General features: G+C 40.5%; 3 protein-coding genes across 5 annotated transcripts; 2 read left to right on the top strand and 1 right to left on the bottom strand.

Moving 5' to 3' along the window:
• Nucleotides 1-201: 201 nt before the first annotated feature.
• Nucleotides 202-2,894, top strand: gpr101 (G protein-coupled receptor 101). The gene has a single exon (XM_046407211.1). The coding sequence runs from the start codon at nucleotides 1,100-1,102 to the stop codon at nucleotides 2,438-2,440; it is 1,341 nt and encodes a 446-aa protein (XP_046263167.1). The 5' UTR covers nucleotides 202-1,099; the 3' UTR covers nucleotides 2,441-2,894.
• A 2,609-nt stretch (nucleotides 2,895-5,503) lies between these two features.
• Nucleotides 5,504-14,591, bottom strand: LOC124068368 (transmembrane 9 superfamily member 2). Of its 2 annotated transcripts, XM_046406567.1 has the most exons (18): nucleotides 14,262-14,591; nucleotides 13,631-13,698; nucleotides 13,425-13,518; nucleotides 13,159-13,286; nucleotides 12,861-12,990; nucleotides 11,910-12,037; nucleotides 11,664-11,778; nucleotides 11,475-11,554; nucleotides 11,258-11,363; nucleotides 10,301-10,351; nucleotides 9,836-9,968; nucleotides 9,530-9,649; nucleotides 9,347-9,404; nucleotides 9,037-9,196; nucleotides 8,787-8,938; nucleotides 8,563-8,674; nucleotides 8,019-8,190; nucleotides 5,504-6,203 (listed from the first exon to the last, which is right to left on the bottom strand). In XM_046406567.1, exons 1-18 carry the CDS (start codon nucleotides 14,397-14,399, stop codon nucleotides 6,136-6,138), a joined length of 2,013 nt encoding a protein of 670 aa, XP_046262523.1. In that variant the 5' UTR covers nucleotides 14,400-14,591; the 3' UTR covers nucleotides 5,504-6,135. The 2 variants fall into 2 exon arrangements, with proteins under 2 accessions (XP_046262523.1, XP_046262524.1); XM_046406568.1 differs by lacking the exon at nucleotides 10,301-10,351 and having other exon boundaries at nucleotides 14,262-14,590.
• A 1,758-nt stretch (nucleotides 14,592-16,349) lies between these two features.
• rbmx (RNA binding motif protein X-linked) lies at nucleotides 16,350-22,366 on the top strand. 2 transcript variants are annotated; one of them, XR_006844822.1, is made up of 10 exons: nucleotides 16,350-16,661; nucleotides 16,774-16,899; nucleotides 17,506-17,612; nucleotides 17,692-17,857; nucleotides 17,995-18,138; nucleotides 18,798-18,915; nucleotides 19,376-19,504; nucleotides 19,591-19,682; nucleotides 21,959-22,062; nucleotides 22,247-22,366. XR_006844822.1 is itself a non-coding variant. In XM_046405476.1 (9 exons), the coding sequence occupies exons 2-9, from the start codon at nucleotides 16,791-16,793 to the stop codon at nucleotides 20,789-20,791; spliced, it is 1,182 nt and encodes a 393-aa protein (XP_046261432.1). In that variant the 5' UTR covers nucleotides 16,350-16,661; nucleotides 16,774-16,790; the 3' UTR covers nucleotides 20,792-21,113. The 2 variants fall into 2 exon arrangements, 1 of the variants encoding a protein (XP_046261432.1); XM_046405476.1 differs by lacking the exons at nucleotides 21,959-22,062; nucleotides 22,247-22,366 and adding an exon at nucleotides 20,475-21,113.
• The last annotated feature ends 309 nt before the right edge of the window (nucleotides 22,367-22,675 follow it).

Below are 22,675 nucleotides of genomic sequence, written 5' to 3'. Positions count from 1 at the left end.
AGGCATGCATGCAGAAGAGAGGAACAAATAACAATAATAACTGAGCTATTTGTTCAACCACCATAACGATATTTATATATCAATGATCATATATAAGGATAGCGTCTGTATGTCGGTGTTGCACCATGTGACAGACGGGATCGTGAAACGCACATCCACAACAAAAGGGGAAAAACGGGTGGGAGGGAGCGGAGGGTCGGTGACAAGCTCCAGCGGTGGAGGAGATTTCAGCGCAGGTGTCCTTGCGTGTGCGTCTCTTTTCCTTTTTTCCCCCCCTTCCCCTGACACCTCGGAGACAAGACACGAACCGTAAGTAGCCTAAGACTGTTGAGGAGGAATCAAAGCTGATAAAATAATAAATGTTTGATCTGCCATGAAATCCGAAAAGAGCAGCAGAGGAGAGATATGCTCGTCTGGATGAGAGACCCCCGCTGGGTGAAGACACGCAGCGTATGTTAGCTGAGCCGTGAAAGCTCGCTGCCATTGACTGGAGCTCACGCTGAAATGGGGGGCAAAACGCTGAAAACGAAGCGCAGGAGTGTGAGAATCCTCAAGCAAAACATCGCATCACTGACCATTTCGAGGTATTCTACATCATTTACAGATTAGCAGTCCGCGATATTTGCCTCTGTCTGGACGTTTCCACTCGATGCTTGAAGGGTACCGGCATTTATGTCGCCAGTCAAATTCCATTTTTTCATTGTGCAGATGTGGTCTGCAGGAAGAATAAGGCCTGTTAAGTGGGTGAAACGTTCAGGGATTAATCGCTGATCACGGTGATGGACGAATCAGTGCAGAACATCATTACAGGCTACTCAAACATGAGTCTCCTGGACTGTGTTCACATGTAGTGGATGATATATGCCATGTTAGGTGAGATGCATACGAGAACAATGTCAGACGTATGTTGGCTGCTGCACCTGAATGAGCTGGATAATAGCGGCTTGTTGTTGTGACATCCTGAAAAGCAAACAAAGCCGGGGCTGGTCTTCTCTCCTCTAACTGTGCTGATGAAGATGGGACCAAGTTGACTTCGTGTCAGCACTCTGCCGGATGTGAGGCCACGCGGGTACTCGTTGGCCGTCCTGTTGGAACAACAATGCCAAGCTCTCAGGTTTCCGGTATGGGCACTAATTGCACTGACGTTCCTTGGGAGCCTGGCGTCACCAGCTCCAGTCAAGACCAAGCCTGGTCCTCCACTGCTAACAGTGTGGTGAAGATGGTGCTCATATCTCTCATACTGTGTGTGTCCTTGTTTGGGAATGTGGTGGTTCTGTTGGTGTTCCAGAGGAAGCCTCAGCTCCTTCACGTGGCCAATCGCTTCGTCCTCAACCTCCTCTTGGCAGACCTACTCCAGACCATATTAGTCATGCCCTTTGCCATTGCAGCCACCGTGCCAGGTGTGTGGCCCCTGGATGCCCGACTGTGCCAGGCCCTGGTGGTGCTCATGCACCTTTTTGCATTTGCTGGAGTCAACACGATAATAGTTGTTTCTGTGGATCGCTACCTGGCCATCATCCACCCTCTGTCCTATCCCACACGTATGACCCCTCACCTGGGCACCAACCTGATCATCTGCACCTGGGTGCTCAGTTTACTGCAGAGCACTCCTCCCCTTTATGGTTGGGGGGCCATTGACTTTGACCACCATCACAATATGTGCTCAGTGGTGTGGTCCTCCAGCCTGTCGTACTCTGCTGTGGTATCCACTTTCTCCTTTTGGCTGCCTGTGCTCATCATGCTCGGATGTTACTGGATGGTGTTCAGAGCAGCTCGGAGGCAAAACGCACTTGTGCACCCCATACGGACACAATCCTACTCCCAGCCCTGCCCTCAGGACTTCCAGGGACCTGGCAGTCCACAGCGGCAGCCCCAGCCTCAGTCTCAGCAGGCCAGTTCACCTGATGGACCCTACACAGCCAGGGGGTACCCCGTTCGAGTGAGGCACAGACGTTTCCACTACCACTGCAAAGCAGCTCGTGTAGTTTTTGTAATTATGTCTTCATATATCCTCAGCATGGGGCCTTACAGCATACTGAATACAATATCTATGAGTCCCGGAACAGTTGTACCCCCTTGGCTGTCCTCTGTTGCCCTTGTGCTCTTTTTTTTGCAGTGCTGCCTCCACCCGTACATTTACGGTTACATGCACCGTAGCGTGAGGAAGGAATTCCTAGCTTTGCTTTGCGGAATCTTCTGCAAGCAGGGCCGTCCCAGGCAGAGCTCTGCTGTGGAAAGCTGTTTCACAACTACAGAGGGCCGTTTTGTCGCCCACTCTCAACTGCCCAGCATGACCGCTCGAGTCTTCCCTCTGCGGACTTGGGAAGAGTGCACAACGTCCTCCTCTCCCACCTGCGAGAGGAAGTTGAGGGACAGCCGTAAAGAGACGACCTCCACCAGTGTCAGCTCTGAGAGGGAACTCACAGTCCACAGCAAGTGAAGCACGTGAACTGCCTCGAGGACACATCGGAGAGGCAGTATGTGCTCTTACTTGAAGAGATTTGTATACAATATATACACAATTAAGTTAGTATACCCTCTTAACAGCAGAATTGTGCATTCTGCATAAAGAATGGTGGTGTTACTGACTTGATCACCAACATAATGATCTTTTACTGCTTTGTAATAAGTTTGACTGAATGATTTACTCAAGATCAAATGTATCTTGGTCCATTCATTGTTGTATTAAGAATGTGTAATATACTGTCTGTGCAAAAGAAATCCAAAACAATGACTGTTCCTTTGCTTTGCATCAAATTTTGTAAAAGAGATTCGTGTTTGAGTCACACGAGTCGTATAAGTTAAATGTACTGAATTGCTGTAGCTATTGTTATAAAAAAAAAAACTGGTATTTCAGGAAATAAGGTGATTTATTTGTCCTTGTGGAATCCTGGGTTAAGATAGCATAGAACATTTATACAGGTAATTACATTTATGATAGAATAATGAAATGAATCTAAATTTTAAATATATTACAACTAAAGTTCAACCAGAAACCTCTTTTAATGTGTATTTTAAATCTGTTCAAAATCCCACTGCGTGTTTTTTTTTTTTTTGAAAGCAGACTTGCTGTGTAGAAATAGAAAGTGGTTTGTGTTCTGATCACTTTGCTCGAGTTGTGGGCCACAGGTGTCCATGATAAGGTATTGATCTGCAGTATCTGCACAACCTGCCTTTAAACTTTTGTGTGTTGTGTTCTCTGTGATCCTGCCTGAGGGCATATGATGTACAGTCCTCGTGTTAGTGCAGTCAAGCTTCATCTACCAATAATGATCTCAGGGTATGCTTCTGGAGAAATTTATAGGGCTGACCTCTGAACTTGGTTGAGCAAGTGAACATGTGTTTATCCTGCTGTGTTAGTCTCAGAGCACCTTTTGACTAAATGAGTAAAATAGTGGGTTTTTTTTGTGCTAGCCTGGCCTGATTGGAGGGCCGCTTTGTCTTAGCCTCTTGATTTCCTTGAACTCTAGTTGAACCGAGGTGGAAATTTTGTCTTGCTGTGTGCCGTTATGTATCTGGACTGAGCATTTGCTGCTTTTGCAATGTTAGCCTCTCTTTGAGGAAGCACAGTCTTTTTGTTGGAAAAAGTACAGTGCATAGAGAGTAGGATATGATGCAAAACTGTAGTGGACTCCTTGCATCAGATGTTTAACGTAGGCTGCATGCCGCAAGATCATACGCAACAGATATCTCGTAGTCCACTTAATAGATGTAGGTGTGTAAAGATACCTCCTGATATTTGTGTTAGTTTAAATCTCTTTAAAGCCACGGTGACTATGAGTACTTGTGTAAGTATTTTATGCTTGCAGTGACTCATCTCAGAGAAAGGATACCCATTTAGTGCATTGGGTCAATGACGTGTTGCCAAATGAGATCGTGGTGAATCACAACATTATGTGCATAATTTGTAAAGTATGTCTTGTCCCTTGTGTCCCTTCCCATGTTTTTATAATGTTTTGGGAAAGAAAAAAATGAGATTTTGCAAAATTAGTGTGTTCCCAGTGTGTTACGTTCACAAGATTAGATTAGATTAGACAAGTTTTGTGGGAAACAACTTACTGGCTCTGACTGGAGTGGCATGGATTTGAGCCTTGGTTTATTCAAAAAGTCACACAGTATTATATTATAAATGACAATCAAAGCTGTAAAATAAGTTTGTCAGAAAGTTGATCTGTAAAGGTCAAAGGGGTACAGTACACAAAGAAAATGTACCTTCATGTAGGAGAAAGTCGAGTTTTTAAGTGCTTTAAAATGTTTTTGTGATTTCTATTGCACCTTTTCTATTATTTCTGGTTTCATTATGTGACATCAAAAATGTCTGTTGTTTAATAAAGGTGAATTGCAATATGTGTAAAATTTTATATTCACCCCCTTTCTTAAACATTTTACATCAAGTGCTTTATGCAACGTTGACAACAAGTGTGCATGAGCATGTCGATGTTGCCGAAGTCAGTCATTACCTACCTTTAGATACGTTAAGCAGGATCTTCAAGAAACTGCCCACTGACTGGTAACCTGTGTAGTCAGCTGTTTGTGTTTTAAGAGCAGGTAAAACAACATACTGTGAGTGAGTGAAGGATATACATGAATGAGACCTAAACCATTTGATCTCAGGACAATTTGAATCCTCAGCTCAAAAAGGCACAACTGTGCAGCACTAAAACACTTGAGATGAAATCAGAGAAGTGAAAAATTGACTACCACTTAAATAGAGATTTTAGTGTACTTGTGGTAAAATTCTACATTTTTAAAAGTGAATTTGAAAACGAGTACAGGTTGTAATATATATATATATATATATATATATATATATATATATATATATATATATAGATATATATATATATATATATATATAAAAAGTGATAGAGGGAGAATAAGATTGGGTCATAATTCATCAAGTGCACTGCAGTAAGTCAGCAAGACTCTCTGTGATCTCCTGCGTACTCATCCTTACAAAATATGCTCCTTTTGTTTTTGTTTTCTCTTCGGCCAAGAAAAGGAGCTGAACATTGAGTCCCATAGCCTTATGTCTGAACACGTAAGTAAAAAACATGGTTTACGGTGTGTAATATGTTATTGTTAATGTCCAGTGGTCCAAAGAGGGGGAAAAAAAACAAACATGGGGCCTTTATTTTGAATTAATTGCATTTATTTGAAAAAATGTTATCACCTTGGGCGATGACTCCTCACTGCTCGAAGCAAAAGGCAGCAGTGTTTAACGTAGCTAAACTTCAGTTAACCACTGATCGAAGCCTAAAAGGGCTCATCTGAATGGTGCATATGTATTTGATTGGCCAGTTCATGGACAGCGTTACAATAACTAGGCGAGAACCTCTCCTGTCGCCAAACAGCTCAGACATGTCACTGACAGATGTTTCCTGTGCAACTTCCTGTAGCTGTAGCACATTAACCTATGATACACATGTGCCTCTTAACCAGGTTCTCTCTTCATTTATGCAAACTTAACTGTAGCCATGAAATACAAAAGAATGGACATGTGTCATAGTTATCAAAGTGTTTTATATATTTCTGAACTACAATACAAGCTGATGTTTAAGGATTTAAAGCCCCATCTTTACCTCGAAGGAAAAAAGAACGTCTACAGAAGGTTCCATAATGGTGACAATCTTTAAGTAGCATTCTCTCATTCGTGCCCTTTATACAGCTTATATACACACATTTTTCCCCATCATTTCATTACAAGTAATGAAAAACAAACTATTTAGCCTTAAAGGAATAGAAATGCAACATACAGAACATTTTATTTTCTTTAGAAAATGAAAAATAAAAATATTTCAGCTTTTTCTGTTAACCCACCAAAACAAACCAGCCATTATGACAGCTAGATCACTGGAGCCCCACACAGATTTTTCAAGAAGCCACTCAAAATATTACTGGTCAACAGATAACACAAATTATTATATATATATATATTTTAAAAAAGAGGGGGAAAAAAGAAAGAAAACAGCAACATAGTTTTTAAAGCACAAAAGAGGACGGACTCTGCCCTTCAGGTCTTTTCTATGAGAAGTGATGGTTTCAGTTCAGGTCCATTCAGACCTCTTTATTACACAGCCAGCACTGAGGAGCCCAGTAGTGCCACAGCAAGGAGTCAGTCCTTCCCTCAGTCCTCTAGTCCACTTTGACCACACTGTAGATCTTATTTACAAACCAGAAGCAGGCGAAGAAGCCAATTGTACCTGAGAACAAATGACAGATTAGAGAAATAACTTCATGAAAGTTTGATAAAAATAACACAAAATTCAAGTAATCACACTAACTGACTTAAAACACTCCAGTGGCCCTGGGAGCTTTTGGAAATCTGTTTTGAGACCACTATAAGCAACTAACAAATATTAATGAAAGGCCACAAGGTCTTGAAGTTAACGTGCTTTTGCAGCACAGACAAAAAAAATTAAAAAATAAAAACAAATAACCAATAAGTGTCAAGTTTGTCGCAGCAAAACCAACTTCCATCCACAAAAAGCTTGAAAAATAACTTCTGACGGACTTAGGACTGCAACCTCCACAAGAGAGCAAAAACTGCAGCACCAGCGCTTCACTTTGTCAGAGAGACAGAGAGAGAGAGAGAATATTCGCCTCCAATGCTGAGAAGCCAGCTTGGTCAAAATCCTGGATCAATTCATGTGGGTACAAAAGTCCTATCTGACTGCTCAGTGGGGGCCACGCAGCCCAATCACGAATTAAGTTGTGATCAAAGTTGGAACGAGGTGAAAAAGACAGACAAGGAAATAAAAACTTAAAAATGGCGGATGAGAGAGATTAGGATTATTTAGATCAAAACTGGAAGCAAGGAGGGAAGCTGATCATCTCTTCCTTGAATCCTTGGATTATTCTGGTGGTAATCTTTTGACATCTCGTCCCCTTGCTACTTACGGCTCTGTCTTAAGATAGTGTCAAGCAGGGCTGCAGGCTAACTTTTATCTGGCCTAATGACAGTATAACAGCAGAAGCAAAATGTCATCATCTGACATCATGGTGAGCAGTGTTTTTCTGGGCAACATAAGGACCAGGCTGTTATCTAGTCCTGTATATTATCCTTTTTCTGCACACACACACCTAGTCTCATCTGAGTGGGTGTGCAAGAGAGCTGGACATGGCAAGAGAGTGCTGTTACCATGTCAACATGTCTGCGTCTTTTAACATGGAGACAAAAGCGGCAATAATGTTCTGTTCACCCTAGCTTTGTGATAAGCTGTGCGGTGCAGAGATCTCCACAACCTCAATCATACAGCTGGGTTTTTAAGTGCAAATCAAAGGGAAATTGTCTTAACAGCAACAATCAGGAATCCTGACTCCATATAGACTCATTATTATCCATGGCAACAAGTGAATGTGGTGCCTGTATCTTGTGATCTCCCTGATAAAAGTAGGCGCTGGCCTGTCAAAATGCAAAACACAGATGATAAAGTTGACCCAAATAAGTCTGCAAAACTAGATCTGATCAAGAAAGACTTCTAGTCTCATTTCCCACAGTCTCTCTGATTTTCATTAAAATTTAAAGACAGTTCAAATGGGACCCATGGAAATAAAAGCTCTTTAACTGCATTTGACACAGTGTTTTTTTAATAGTGTCAGTACAGAAATAAAAAGGACAACGCTTGGCTTTAACTAAATGACTAGAAAGCAAATAGTATGCATAATGGTATGGACTGGTGTTTTATATCACAGTGACAGGAAGGACATCCTGGATCATCACTACACAGTGGAACTGATGCTGGGTGTGACTATGAACACTGAGCAAAGTAAACAAACCTACAAACTGCACACCCTTTATACCTGACTTGCAGTAACCTGTTGGAGGTTTTTCAGCAGCCACAAAATTGAGATGGCACTGAATGGGCATACTTTATGGTTTTTATACAAACTGAAATCACCAATAAAAGCAGTCAATCATAATTTGATATCCTGGTGTAATTGCTATGAGTCAGAGTCACCAAGAAATCATTGTAGCTGCCTAGAGAGCTCACATGTCACTTAACACAAAGCCTTACCTGTGAAGAGGAAGAAGATGAGGACCATAATCATAGTGTATCCAAAGTACAGGATGGTGCTGGCAGCTCCAATTATTTGCAGCTTTGAGAAGAAGTAGTGCACAGCATAGATAAACAGATAAACTGCTGTGAAGCCACTGGTCAGGAAGGAACGCCACCACCAGTGGTAGTCCTGGACACACATTACAAAAGATGACATGTTAGGATGCAGTAATTAAGGTATGTCATACATACCTTACATATGAATAAAAAGCCATACTGATGCTGACTCAATTACTCTGCATACAATAATTTTGTCAGCTTTATGTGTTTAGAGAGGTGTACAATAAAAAACAAGGGCTCAACAAATGTATTTAGAATCAAGATTTGCAATTGGATTACTTTCTTTCTTTATTTCTTTTTGTTTTACATATGTATTACTACAATATCCCTATTCAAGTATATGCTGTTAGCAATGAATTTATTTCAAAGTTTAATTAACTAGTTTTTTTTTTTCATACTCATGTTTGATAAGTGAGACAAAATTCCCTGAACATTCAGGTACCTCAGCACATAGGTGGAAGTAGCAGAGCAGAATTGTGGCCTCAGAGCAGGTGATGAGTAGAATGATGAAAACCAAGAACAGGAATCCAAACATATAGTACATCTGATGAGACCTGAAATATAAAGTACAACACATTAAACTTCACCTCCGCTGTAGTAGAGTGCAAATAGTTCAGAACAGGTACTGCAGGCCAATCTGGACAAACAGCATTCCTGGTTTCTTACCAAATGCTATTGAGAATAAAGAAAAGTTGGATGAAAATGCAACCAAAGGGCAGGATGCCGCCCATTACTATGCCAGGAATAGGCTTTGTGAAAAATGACTGCTCGGGAATTTGACGGGGGATCTGGTTTGTTCGCACCGGTTGCTCAATTGCCTGCACAGGATCAGAGAGAGAAAGAGAAAAGGGTATAACAATATCTCAATCAAGCGTTTAAAGCATGACAAATTAATAAACTAAGACCCCTAACTCACAGGCTTCTTGAATCCAAAATAGGCACCGATGAACGTGAGGGGCACAGAGATTCCAAACCACAGAGCCAAAATGGCCACCAGAGTGCCAAAGGGGATTGCTGCTGAGGAACCCTCCACCCAAAGGATGAGGTTCATCAGGAAGAAGTCTGCAAACACAATTCTAGGAAAGAAATGTGGACAAAGGACAACGACACAGAAAAGGATAACACATTTAAGAAGGGTAAAGGCTGTGTGCAAGGCATACTCCAGCACATCAGGAACAAGTGAGACAAATCAACAAAAATTGAGCAAATACAGCAAGTGAAATTACCCTGGGCACAAGAGGGCTGTCAACAAAACGTTTGTCTTCCACTTTTCACCTCCGAAAGCTGAGAACAGAGAAAGAAAGGGATGAGGATATCACAGTGAGAAAGGTGACACTGGATGGAACACCATCTGTGCTGGCACTTAAGACTTGAATGAAACTAATATAAAGCTTTCACTGGACTCTTACTTTTGTAAAGGCGTGCAGACACGTAGCCAGCAGGTGTGCCCAGCAGAACCCAGAGGACCACAGCACACGTCATGAGAGCCCCTCTGTTGGCTGGTGACAGGAAACCCAGACAAGCCAAGACTAGAGGGGGCAAACAGCCATTAGCACACTCATTAAGACACACAGAATACCAGCACCATTGCAAAGTAAGTACTGTACTATCAATACCAGACCGGTTTTAATGCTGTTCCTATCAAAGTACGGCTAAACGGTTAGTAAGACTGAATTTCTCATATATGTTACAGTATAATGTAAAACAATCCTTACAGAGTGTGATGAAGGTCATGATGAAGATCTGGGTGCCCTGTCCGAGGAACACACACAGTAACATGCCTTTCCTGGGGGGGCGGAAAACATCCCCGTGCACCTGCTTCCACCCTGACTCCTCCTGTGCATCCTCCTGTTAAGGGAGGCAGACAAGAAATATGGCAACAGTCACAATCAAGGAAGTGCTTAACATCGGAAAATTTGCAAAGCCAAAGGTTAACCAACCACCAAGCAGTGCATAGTGTCTCGCAGAGGAAATTAAGGTGAACACTGTGAACATTTTTTTAACAGAAAGTCAAAAATCTGGTGTGAAAAGCTCCTCGGTCAAAATGTATGAGAAACTTTAAAAGTATTCACACCACATATGCGTTGCATTAACGTGTCTGTTTGCTGCAATCACACACCCATACACCTGATTTAATAACCATAAAAGGTTTTGTTTGAAATGTCTTCCAATAAGCTTACATAGGATTGAGAAGATTTCCCTTTGGTTGTTGGAAGCTTTATGAAGTCTACCTGTGAAATGTAACAACATATTTATAATTCTGAGTACTGTGTAGCCAGTGTGCTAAGTGGTATTACAAACTGCAGATTTCAGATGTCACAGTCATAATCAAAGATCTAAATTGCAATCTTTTTCTCTCAATTTTGAAATGCCCTCTAGACTATAGCCAGACTAGCAATGACCAATAAATTTTTCAATTTGTAGCATTAAAACACAATACTGCATTAAAGATAGTTCTTAACGCAGCTCCTCATTTGCGATGCTGCAAGCTGTGGCTCGCATCACATCATCCGCCACCCAAGGAAGAGCCATATTAAGTAGTTTTCTGGTCAGCATATACCCCTACTTAGAATAGAAAAACCAGAACACACAGATCCACTAGTCAAAGAGATTATGTGAAGTTTGGAAACAGAAGTAAGAGGACATTAAATATTGTGATCCACATGAATCACCTGAAAAATACACTGTCGACGCCTTCACGATCAATCATGATCTAAAATGGGCAGATAGTCCACCCCTACAAGTGACTGTAGTAACAGGGACCAGCAAACACTGTTACTGCCAGGTGAAAACCTACAATATATGCAAGTTGCATGTTTCAGCTAACATCTAATAATTCCATTATCCTTGGTGGGATAAGGAAAATTTCCAACCACAGATATTGAGTGATCTGTTAAACCCCAGTAACATCACTTTAGTAATACAAGGGCAGTAACGCAAGCTCCTCTCTTCTGGCATAGAAATATAAGGTTTTCACCAAGTGAGAACTTAAAGTTAAACTTTAACCTTAAGTGTGCAATCTGTTCTGATTTATTTCGAACTACTTTATTTTTTAACAACTCTTCACTTGTATACTAATGATTCACATACACATCCAGACCAGCTTCAACAAAGAGAGAGCTCAACAATGCCTTTACCTGGTCCACCTGGTTGTATCTGGCAATGTCCTTGTGTAGGGTTCTCAGCATGATCATGGCAACCATACCAGACAGGAAGAGGACAATGACCAAGGAGTTCATGATGCTGGAGAAAAACACAAAACATGCCATAGCATGAACAAAAAACATCAAGATGCAGGGAGTTTTAATATGAGGGCACTCAGGTGTTGCACAGTCTAAAAATATATATTCATACCTAAACCACTGGATGTTGGTGTGTGGCATGGAGACCAGGATGTAGTCCCACCTAGAGGCCCATTTGATAGAATTGTCTTCCTGTAAAATGAAGTAAAATTAATGCAGGAAATATCACACACAAAATGTTCTTCTTTCCATTCTCACAAGTCCATAGAAACTACAATAAAACAGCAGTTTGGAGGCCTACCTTAAATGAGACCGAGTAAGTGTACACTATCGACACATCACCATCAAACTCCCCAGGGACCTCCATTGGGGTAGTTCCCTCACAATCCGGTTTATTCTCATCTGCATGTTTGATACTGTTGTGCACAAAACACACAAAAACTTTCACGTCAGAATATTAATGAAACTGTTGTTAGTGAGGTAGACTGCCCTCAATCAACGAATGGTGGCTTCCTATATACTGCTATCTACTACTAACCACAATTACCTCTTTGGTTCCAGATAGGCAGTGACCAGCCGAGCTCCTCTCCATCCTTCCTGTGCTCCACTGTGGTAAACAATCCTGATGTCCACATGATTGAAGACATAAAATGTGTTCTTCTTGTTGAACTCAGCCTGAAAATAAAAACCTTATTCAATATCAGGTAAGATTTGTAAACACACATCTGTATGTTACTGAGTATTTTCTATTATCTAATTCAAACAACTTGGTAAAATGACTTTAGCTGCACTTCTATCCTACTTATGCCAATTTTAATATTTTTAAATTGTCTGGCATGGGACCCATTAATTCAATAATCACATGAAAGATGATTATTGATGATTATTACAGTCATCAATACAATCATAAGTATCATTAAACACTGATTGAGACTTTAAATTACAATTAACTGGAAATTAATAACTACTATATACTCCTATCACAAGAATATCTAAATAATAAAATAAAATAATGTATATTAAGTATGGGTGAGCTGACAATCTGGGAATGTGACCTGTCTTAAAGGTGCCTCCAATCTACTTTTCAGTTGAACTGCAGAGATTGTAATGTTTAATGTCTTCTTACTTATGTTTCCAAACTCAACGTATTGTCTTTCACTAGCAGATCTGTGCTAAGTAACAGAAAAATTGCACCAACTAGATGATAGTCATCTGTCATCTAGCTGATTGAATGAATTACTTTAAGTGCAAAACTGTATGTTTAATGATGCAAATGGAGAAATTCAGGGTATTTCAACTCTGGCTATAATCTACATTTCAAAATTGAGAAATGCATGCACTGATTCTAGTTATTATAAAAAATAATAGTAAAAATAACATAATGGTTGGAGTACAAAATGCTTTCTCATTAGCAGATGAGAAAATGGTAAGTTACAATATTATTCTGGGGCACTTTTGGCAGTTTCAAGGATCCCAGGGAAGTGAAATCAGAACTCACATTGATAACACAGGCATCTTTAGGTCTGCCCTCTGTGGTAACGAGGCAACCAATGGGGAAGCCTGGGTTGCAGTATTTCTGACCATCTTCCACATCATAGCACCAAGTCACTGGCATATTGTCAATGATCCTGAAAAATAATTGGTTCTTGATAAATAAATCTCGTTCTCACATATGTTTGTTGACAATTTTACTTTTCTGCTATATTCACTTTTTCAATCAAAACACCCACATTTAACTCCCAAATTAAAAAAAAAACACACTATAGTATTGTTCAATACACTATATCCATACAAACCAGTGGTGCTGGTAGTTCAGCTGCATTCCCATCTTAAGGAAATCCAGTTTGGTTGCATCCTCCTTATTGCCTTTCTTGTAGGATTTTGAGCACACCGCCTTGCATTTAACATCTTGTTTGAAGTTGAACTGTAAAAAGCAAAAGAGAGTTACTTTGGATTAACAAAATACATTAAACCAAGGGAACCTACTTTACATGGAATTTAAAATGGGCAACACTTCAATGCCATGCAGGCTTAGATTTCCTGGTTAACAGTTAACACCTACCTTGTAAGGTGATGACTCAATTCGCTCACCAAACAGCACTTGTCCAAGGTTCTCTGATGGCCTCTTTTCCTTAGCATCTTTGCAAAAGTCAAACCTATAACAAATTTGCAGATGGTGGCCACATACAATGAGAAGACAATATTGAGCAGGAAAACAAAACTACACATTACATGAAAGGCATCCCATACAAACTAAATGTTACTTACACATCATACTCATAAGGCAAGACTGACTCCACCGAGTCCAAGCGATTGACAAACAGCTCAATCACTTTCTGTAAAGGAAGAAACAGTTTCAATATATATTGGCTGAACTGAAACAAAACTATTAACAAACTAAAAGCTGACAGTCTAGTCAGAAGAAATTACTTAGTAGTAACCAAAGACTAATTCATTGTAGACGATACATTTTTCTTTATCTCTACCAAGACTCTTAAGCAAGACTCTTAACCAAGACTCTGCCATGCAACAGGGCAGACAAGACTGTACAAAGATTAATATTATCTTTTAGGATTCATTATTTGACTGTATGTTAACATGTGCTAACAGCCTAATGCTAGAATGGTGAAAAAACCCGGCAGCTCAGCTAAATATGCATACGTATTCCTTTTAGAAATGATAAAGTGTGCCATCAAAAATATTAACAATGTTAACAATGCATCACAATATAATGTCGGTGCTCCGTTTCCAGGTAATAGCCGGGGCCTACAGAGAGAACTGGCTAGCTAGCAAGATTTGTGGGAATAACAAAATGAAATGAATATGCCATCTCCAACTAACTTTAAAGCACAAAATCCTATCCATTAATAAAAATATTAGTTTTATGAATTCACCATACCTGACAATCGTCACCATCATTACCTTCTTCACAAAAACTCACAGGGGCTAAACCCGGAAGATAAAACGCCGAGCACGAACAGAAATACGAGACCAGCGAATAAACCAGCACAAAACCAACGTGTATCCGCCTCTTCATTTTAACGCGGACACGGTTCTTCGATTTTTTATATTTGTACCAATGGAGAGTGTTTCTTCTCCTAAAGGAAGAGAATATTTGCTAGTGATACACTGTTAGTGTTAGCTACTGCTTTCTACGCTGGACGAAGTGGCTGGGCTGACGCGTCTGACGGCGTAACCAACATTCGTGACGTCCAGTGCTGTCAAGCCATGCGGAAGTCATAAGATTAACACCGGAAGAGAAACAATTTTACCTTCGAAATAAACGCATAGGGTAATTAATGCATTTAAAATGTGGAATTTATATATTTATAGCCGATGTAGATATGATAATGATTTCTTTTGTAGACAAACGTTTTATAAATACGTTAATAAACAATTGCATGTTCAAACTGAACAACACGTATGTCGCCAATGGCTTTTACGTTGAAAGGAGTAAAGTCAGAGGTCATTTTTTTTCCTGAGTGATTTGACACCGTGGAAGTAACACTGATGTTGCTTATTTGTACGTAAAAGTCTTGTTTTCTCGTTAAGAACAATACTTCGCGTTGCGGTGCACATAAGTTAGAAAAACGAAACGAAATGAAAGACAATGGTGGTCACGGTGGAGATCATCTTTGCCCATTCATGCAGTAGAGCATTTGTGAGGTCAGGCACTGATGACGAAAAGGCCTGGCTCGGTCTCCATTCCAGTTCATTCCAGAGGTGTTCAGTGGGGTTGAAGTCAGGGTTCTGTGTGGGCCAGTCAAGTTCTTCCACACCGGACTCCTCCAACCATGTCTTTATGGTGTTTGTGCACTGGGGCACAGTCATGCTGGAATTAAAGAAGGACTTCCCCAAACTGTTGCCACAAAGTTGAAAGCATAACATTATCCAAAATGTCTTGGTATGCTGAAGCATTAGGATTTCCCTTCACTGAAAGGGGCCAACCCCTGAAAAACAACCCCATAAAGAAGCGTGTCTGGATCATTTTGTCTATATAGTGGGTACAGTGCATCTATGATAAACGCATATCGTCCTGACTGATTTGATCTGTCTGAGTATAGTGAAAGTTCCTACGTGCATTTTCATTTGAGTACTGCACTTGAATACAGAGGATATCCTTGTAGTTTGGGTAGGCTATCAATTAAATGCTTTGTTATACAGTACTTCCACTTCACTACAATTTAGAGGAAAGATTGTACTTTTGTCCCCACTACATTTTGCCTGCAAGCTTAAATGAGTTTGCAAATTCAGATTTTACGTATGAAACATGACTAACAACAAAATACAATAAACTGTCAAAGGCTGTGCTACCTAAAAATGCAGTCATTAATAATGGCACCACCATGACCTGATATAAAAAGAAACTGCTTATATGTTAGTGCATCAATATTGACACAAAAATACTGAAATGGTCACCTGATTCACCAGCTAACAAACCTACCTCCCTTACAATTGTTAGATAATTGTTAGGAAACTTTAGGAGTGCTAGATTTTCTTTCCTATAGACAATCATTGGCAGCTGAAAGCAGGTTTAAGACTGACATGAAAGAAATGCATAACCTACACCAGTCTGTGAATCAGGCTGCTAGAAGGAACAGTGAGCCAACCAGAGCGAGATTAAGGAATTGATTTTTCAATAATGGATTAAAAAAATCCAATAAAATGTTCTTATAGTGTGTGTGATTGTGTCTTGTATTAACAAACCAAAACAATCACTGGTGTGCTTCTTGGTGTTCAAAAATGTTGATGGGCATTTTTGTGAATCACTTGATTTGACAAACACAAATTTAAAGGTTCATACTCTCAAGCTGTGTTTAGTTTATTGGCACTACTCTTGCACGTGGAGGATATTTATCTAGTGGATCGTTTTAATCGAGACAATGTGATTACAGTCATACCCTGTTAAGAGGGATAGGAAAAAAAAATTCACCCCTAATTCACAGTTTTGAACTGCAGGAGGCAGCGTTACATCTTGAGTCGTCTGGTTTGCCGGAAACAGAAAGGAGGAAAAAGGAAGAGAGTGGAAATACATCGCTTGCCAAAAGTTACACAAAGCGGCGACTAAATCCCGTGTGGCAACGGCTAGCTGCATGCGTGCATATTTAACACACGTTTATTATCGCACTTTTTTATGTATTTAAAGGAGCGCATTGGCTTTTGTAGAGCTCGAGTCCCCAGCCAGTAGCCTGAGAACTTGCTGTTGCTGGCTAGTGTTAGCTAAGTAACTTGCTACAACCGCTGGCAGGTTTATCGCCATTTTGCGCCTATACAGCTCGAGAATTTCGCCAGAATCAAGGTAATCATCTCAGAAATGTCTGGATACCATTGGCTAATGCAGCGTTTTATGTTTGTGTGTTTGCAGATGCTCAAAGCTTCCATAATCGTTTGCGACTCTGTTTCTGTGGTAGGTGGTGAATTTTGTAGCATGGCAGAGGCGGACCGACCAGGGAAGCTCTTCATCGGTGGACTGAACACCGAGACCACCGAGAAGGCCCTGGAGCAGTACTTCAGCAAATATGGCAGGATTGTCGAAGGTGTGCATTTAATTACTGTTTCCCTTTTTGTTCTCAGTTCGGACTGTGGATAAAATGCAGCGTTATTTCAGTTATTTCTAGCTATCCAGTTGTTGCTCATTCGTGCTTTAAATGAATACCCAGTATTTGTGTCTGTGATTGAACTATTTAAAATGTCTGCGTTTTTTCAGTTTCTTGGGGACAGAAAATTAAATTAAAGATCTTTTTCGGAATTAGTTCTTACAAGCTCAATTAATTTGTATGTATTTTTGATATGAAAGGATTTATTGTTAGTTTACCTCAACGTACTCTGGTGTGTTGCTAATATTTGACCTGTGCTCGAGTCACTGTTTTCTGGGCATGAAGCTTATTCTGAGCTATTGCAAAAGGAGCTTTTTTTACTGTTAAATGCAGTTTGATTTTGCATCAGCTTCTTAGAAGGTGAACCATGAAGGGGGGCACATTTTAAGCAGGAGAGATAATTACAGTTTGTAAAATGGACACGGCATGCTTTTGTCCAGCCTAAACTGGAAATAAGTAGTTACACCTTTGTTAGATAATAATGAAATCATGCTAAATGATCAGACACAAAGCACAAGCCTTACTTTTACTGTTTCCTCATTTCAGTTCTTTTGATGAAGGACCGTGAAACAAACAAATCAAGAGGCTTCGCTTTTGTTACTTTTGAAAGCCCAGGTGACGCTAAGGATGCAGCACGTGAGATGAATGGAAAGGTCAGAACTGTTTTTAAATACCATAATCTCTGCAGATCCGCTTGTAGTTGGGATTGTAACTGTAAGTTTTCTACTACAGTCGCTTGATGGCAAGCCTATCAAAGTGGAGCAAGCTACAAAACCTCAGTTTGAGAGTGCTGCTAGACGAGGACCTCCACTCTTGCACTCCCGCAGTCGTGGGCCACCCAGAGGCCCCCGTGGATCCAGGGGAGGTCCTGGTGGTATTAGGGGCCCACCATCCAGAGGTACCTTATTAAGTGACTTATTTTTATATAGTTTATAAATAATAGAATGTGTGAAATTGTAAAATATTGTAATTTGGTGTATCTGTCTGGCATTTCTTTCATGTTTATTAACATTTGCATTTCTTGTCTGTTAAAAGACTACTATGATAATTCAGGGAATGGAGAAACTTTCTTTAAAGGGATGTCATCCAGAGGTCCTCCTCCAATGAAGAGAGGACCCCCAGTTCGCAATGGAGGTCCCCCACCCAAGAGGTCTGCTCCATCTGGTCCCATGAGCAGACGTAAGTGTTTGATATTTTAATGCACACAGAGATGTGCAAGTAATTTAAAAAACAATGTACTGCACAGGATACAATGTTAATGTTTTTTTTTTCAGTTGTAGGTCAGAAATCTATTTAAATAAATTAAATCCTTACTTGCCCCCTTACAAGTTGTTCCATGTATCAGTGGCTATCAAATAGCAAAGGCTAAAGCTAATGGTCATGTTTAGTCTGGACAGGATTGCTCTCAAACTTAAGGAAGACTGTGCAATATACAGTTTTGCCCACATCCTTTAATGCCACCTGACAAAAACTCCTGTTTCTGGGGTGAATGAGCTTCACCTCACAAATGTCTCGAATCGTCACCATTTTATCACAAGTGCCTGACTGGTACTGTACATGTGCAACTTTCAACAGAATCATCGGGCATGTGAGTTGCTAGATGAACTACCCAGAAGTGCCGTTTTACTTGCGTTTTACTTGGGGGAGCAGGCAGTCTTTATTACAAAGCCCTGCAGTAGGATATACACTAGGTCCCTGGTTCCAAATCTCAAGCCTTCTAAAAGGTTTTAGAGCCTCAATTTTTCTACTTATTATCTGGCTCTCTTAGTATTTAAGGTTTACTTGGCGATTAATGAGACAATGTGTCATATGTTTGTGTCTTTATTATTTTATTCCAGCCCCTATGTCAAGAGACAGGGATCCCTATGGTCCACCCCCTCCTCGCAGAGACTCCATGATGTCTAGAAGGGATGATTATCCATCACCAAGAGATGACCATTACAGTTCAAAAGACAGGTAGGACATTTCACACATTTATATGAAACTGTTTGGACAAACCCAATTTTTACATAAGCTGTTGAGCTTTTGCTAGGAACAAACTGTGACAAAAGATTTATAACTTCATTGAAAGACTATGTAAAGAAATATTTGATGCTTTTATTGATGCTGCTTAAATCCCAATCTGTTATCCTTCTCTTACATGCGGTAATTTGAAAACACACTGGCAGCGGAGTCTGAGCTGTCCTGTATCTGAGAAGACTCAACGCCGCAAACAGTTTTACTTTAAATTAGTGCAACAGAAAACTAAACGGTTATTGTATACATCTGTGGCACCAAAAGAAAAATCAAATAAGTCAACTAAAATGCAATATGTTACAATTTTGCTGGTAACTTTTTAGCTGTTTTTGTCATTTACCTAGTAAAATATTTAACATCATGGTTACCACTCTGCAGTTAATTGTGCTGTGCTTTACAGCTACTCCAGTCGCGATTATAATTCCAGAGACTCAAGGGACTATGGACCTCCACCCAGAGACTATTCTTACCGGGAATACTCAAATTCCAGTTCTCGAGATGACTATGGCTCAATGTCAAGAGGATACAGGTAAGGGCGTGGGTTCATGCAGAAGGTTAAAAACTGAGATTGGATCTCATCTAGTCATCATCTAACACGTGTTTGTATGATTTTAGTGACCGTGATGGTTATGGTGGTGGCCGGGAACCCAGAAGCTACATGGACCGTCCAAGTGGTGGATCCTATAGAGATTCGTATGATGGTTACGGTAAGATGTGACCCTATCAGTGTAATGCCAAATGATGGCCACTGTAGCCCAAAGAAGTGCTGCACAAATAACCAATCGAATCACAGCATTGTCTGCCGCAATCTCCACTCACAAGACGCTGCAGTTTTTCCCCTCCACAGTGGAAACAACATATCAGACAGCCTCTTTAAACTTTTCTTTCCCTTTGCCACAATCCTGACCTGCAATCCAAGTCGTATATTTTCATGCTGTCACAAATATGTAACTATTGGCACCTCAACTCAAAAACAAAACTATGTCCAAATTATCACAGTCCATATTATCGTTGCATTCAGCAGAAGATTCAGTTTGTGGCAATATGCACAAGTAATGCAGAATATATAAAGTCTCCCAGAGTTTGCGAGCAATAAGGAACCCCAAAAAGTCCTTGGAAACTTCCGCTGACCACTCACTATGTGTTGCCTAGCAAAGCACTCCCTCAAGGAGTAACGTTCAAAAACCCATCAAGACAACTCTGAAAACATCGTCCTCACCTACAGTTCTAACACGTGGAGCTCTAAAAGGAAACGACTACTCAGATCAATGGCATGCTGAAATGGATAACACTGCCCATTTATTCCCTGTGCTTGGATATGTTGCAACCCATATCAACTAAATACCCATGTTGAGTTATGATCGATAACATGGGACATTTAAATGTGTCCTCAAGTTTATTTTCACAGAATGAATTCTATTGGCAAAAATGAGCACTTGGCAGTGCAAGAAAATGTATAGATTGAACCTTTCCAATTACCTGACCCATTGACCCTGCAGGTAACTCTCGCAGCGCCCCACCTTCACGGGGCCCCCCACCATCCTATGGTGGGAGCAGTGGAAGCAGTCGTTACGATGACTATGGCAGCAGTTCCCGGGATGGCTATGGCAGTCGTGACAGTTACCCCAGCAGTCGGAGTGACCCATATCCACCTAGCCGTGGTGAGCGAATGGGCAGGCAGGAGAGGGGCCCAGCCCCCCCTGTCGAGAGAGGCTACCCTCCTCGTGATTCGTACAGCAGCTCAAGTCGTGGAGGGCCACGTGGTGGCCGTGGTGGCAATCGACCTGATAGAGGAATGGGTCGCAGCAGATACTGAACTGGACTTGGAAATCACATTAAAGCAAACATTAGTCTCCATGCACAGTTAACAAGTGTTTTGGATGAAGTCTGATGACAAACTAGCCATGTCTAGATCTGTGGAATATAAACCTTAGCTTTGAACTGTGTCTTGACTTTCCCATTTTTTTAATGTGTAAAAGTTTTTTTCCTTTTTTTTTTTAGTAGCTTATTTCTCTTGCTCATGTAACAGTACACGTACCAAGTGGGTGTTAGTTTTTGTACATTCAGTGCTGTTGGAATCTGCAATGCCCTATGAGTCTGGCTTTCCTACTCTAATAAAGCTTTTAGTTGTACCTTGATCACTGCTCATCGATTTTCAAAACAAGACCAGAGGCAGTACCATGAATGTTGAAGAGCCACAACATAAGACAGTGCTGTTTTCAAGCGTTAGGCAATGTTACTGTCAGAATGTTCCAATGTAGTTTCCTTGGAAATGGATCCATCACCCTAGAGCCATTTGTTGACATGCAACGACAAAACCAAAGGCAACAACAACCAAATGCAACTCGACTGGTAGTCAACAGCTGGTAAGCAAAGCAAACCTCTTTGTTTCTCATCTGTAAGTGAGTTTCTCATTGTCCTGTATTGCAATATTCCCTCAAAAGGGGGTGATATCCAAGGCGACCTTTGCTTCAGAGGACTAAAGACGAAAGGTCAAGCGAATGTGCCCTTTTCATTGTTGTCCGTAACAGCTAAAATTATCAGAAGCGCAGCAACATCCCACGAAGTTTCGTCCCATTTTCAGCGGTGAAAGTTTTAACTGCCATTTTGCCAACTCAGCCCTCAAAACGATGATCCATTTTTCCTAACCAATCGTCCAGACCTCAGTAAAATGATTGGCAACCGTGCATTCTTAAGCCATAGGTTAAGATATCGATTTTTTTTTTTTTTTTGAGGGGGTGTTAAAATTGCAAGATGATTTTAAATTAAGAGCCGTTTTCGCACTATCAAAACATTTTCCACAAGCATGCCCATTCAAACAATGGAGACCTCTGGAGGAACACCATCGTCCTAACTGCCAAACTGGAAACGATCACTGAAGCGAATTTGCAGTCGGACCAAGGACTACAAAATGATTTTCAGATGTTCTATGAATACAAGATTAAGAAAAGGGCAACATTTTAATATTATGTTTTCATTGCAGGATGAACACAACTCCAAGGCATCTGCCCTTGCAACTTAACCTTGCAACTTCCTTGTTTGCGTCCACAAGTCGTTGACCAATGAAACTACAGTGCACCAGAGCAGGTATGTCCTCCAGTGTATATGTAATTAACTATTGTAAAGACTTTAGGGGAGAAAAATAAGTTGTAATTTTTATGTTGGTGTAAAAAAACAAAATCTGCTTTCTAAATGCATTTGACCACCATGGTTGTGTGTAATTGTTGCAGAATTAAACTGTTAGGTATTTTTTGTGTTTACTGTCTTTCAGATGCAGGCACGGGCTTCTGTTGAGAGTGCTGGTTTTCAGATTGAAAGTGGGAAGAACTCAGACTGAGGATTTGCTCCAGTTCACATTTGGTGGTGTTTTCAATAAAGACTTTAAAAAGAGCTTTGTTAACTCTGTTTTGACTTGTTTTGTTTTAAACCTCCATTTCCATTCTGGAGCTATAGTATTGATAAATAAGCATTTGCAAGGATTAACTTTTACCACACAGATCCATTGAGATTATATGATTTTTTTTTTTGTTCCCTGCAAATGTCACAATTCAATCAACATGTACCTAAAATGTGTGACAGTTTTTGTTGCGTCTTCAGAAATTTTAAGCGTGACACATCTTGATCATTATCTTAAAAGTGTACTTAAGATGCTCTGGGTTTCAACTAGCTCAATCAAATAATAATAATCTGCTAGTGAAGT

Source organism: Scatophagus argus, chromosome 12, assembly GCF_020382885.2.
Source record: "Scatophagus argus isolate fScaArg1 chromosome 12, fScaArg1.pri, whole genome shotgun sequence".
In the NCBI taxonomy this organism is placed as follows: Eukaryota; Metazoa; Chordata; class Actinopteri; family Scatophagidae; genus Scatophagus; species Scatophagus argus.
This window is presented reverse-complemented; position numbering and strand designations above follow the sequence as displayed.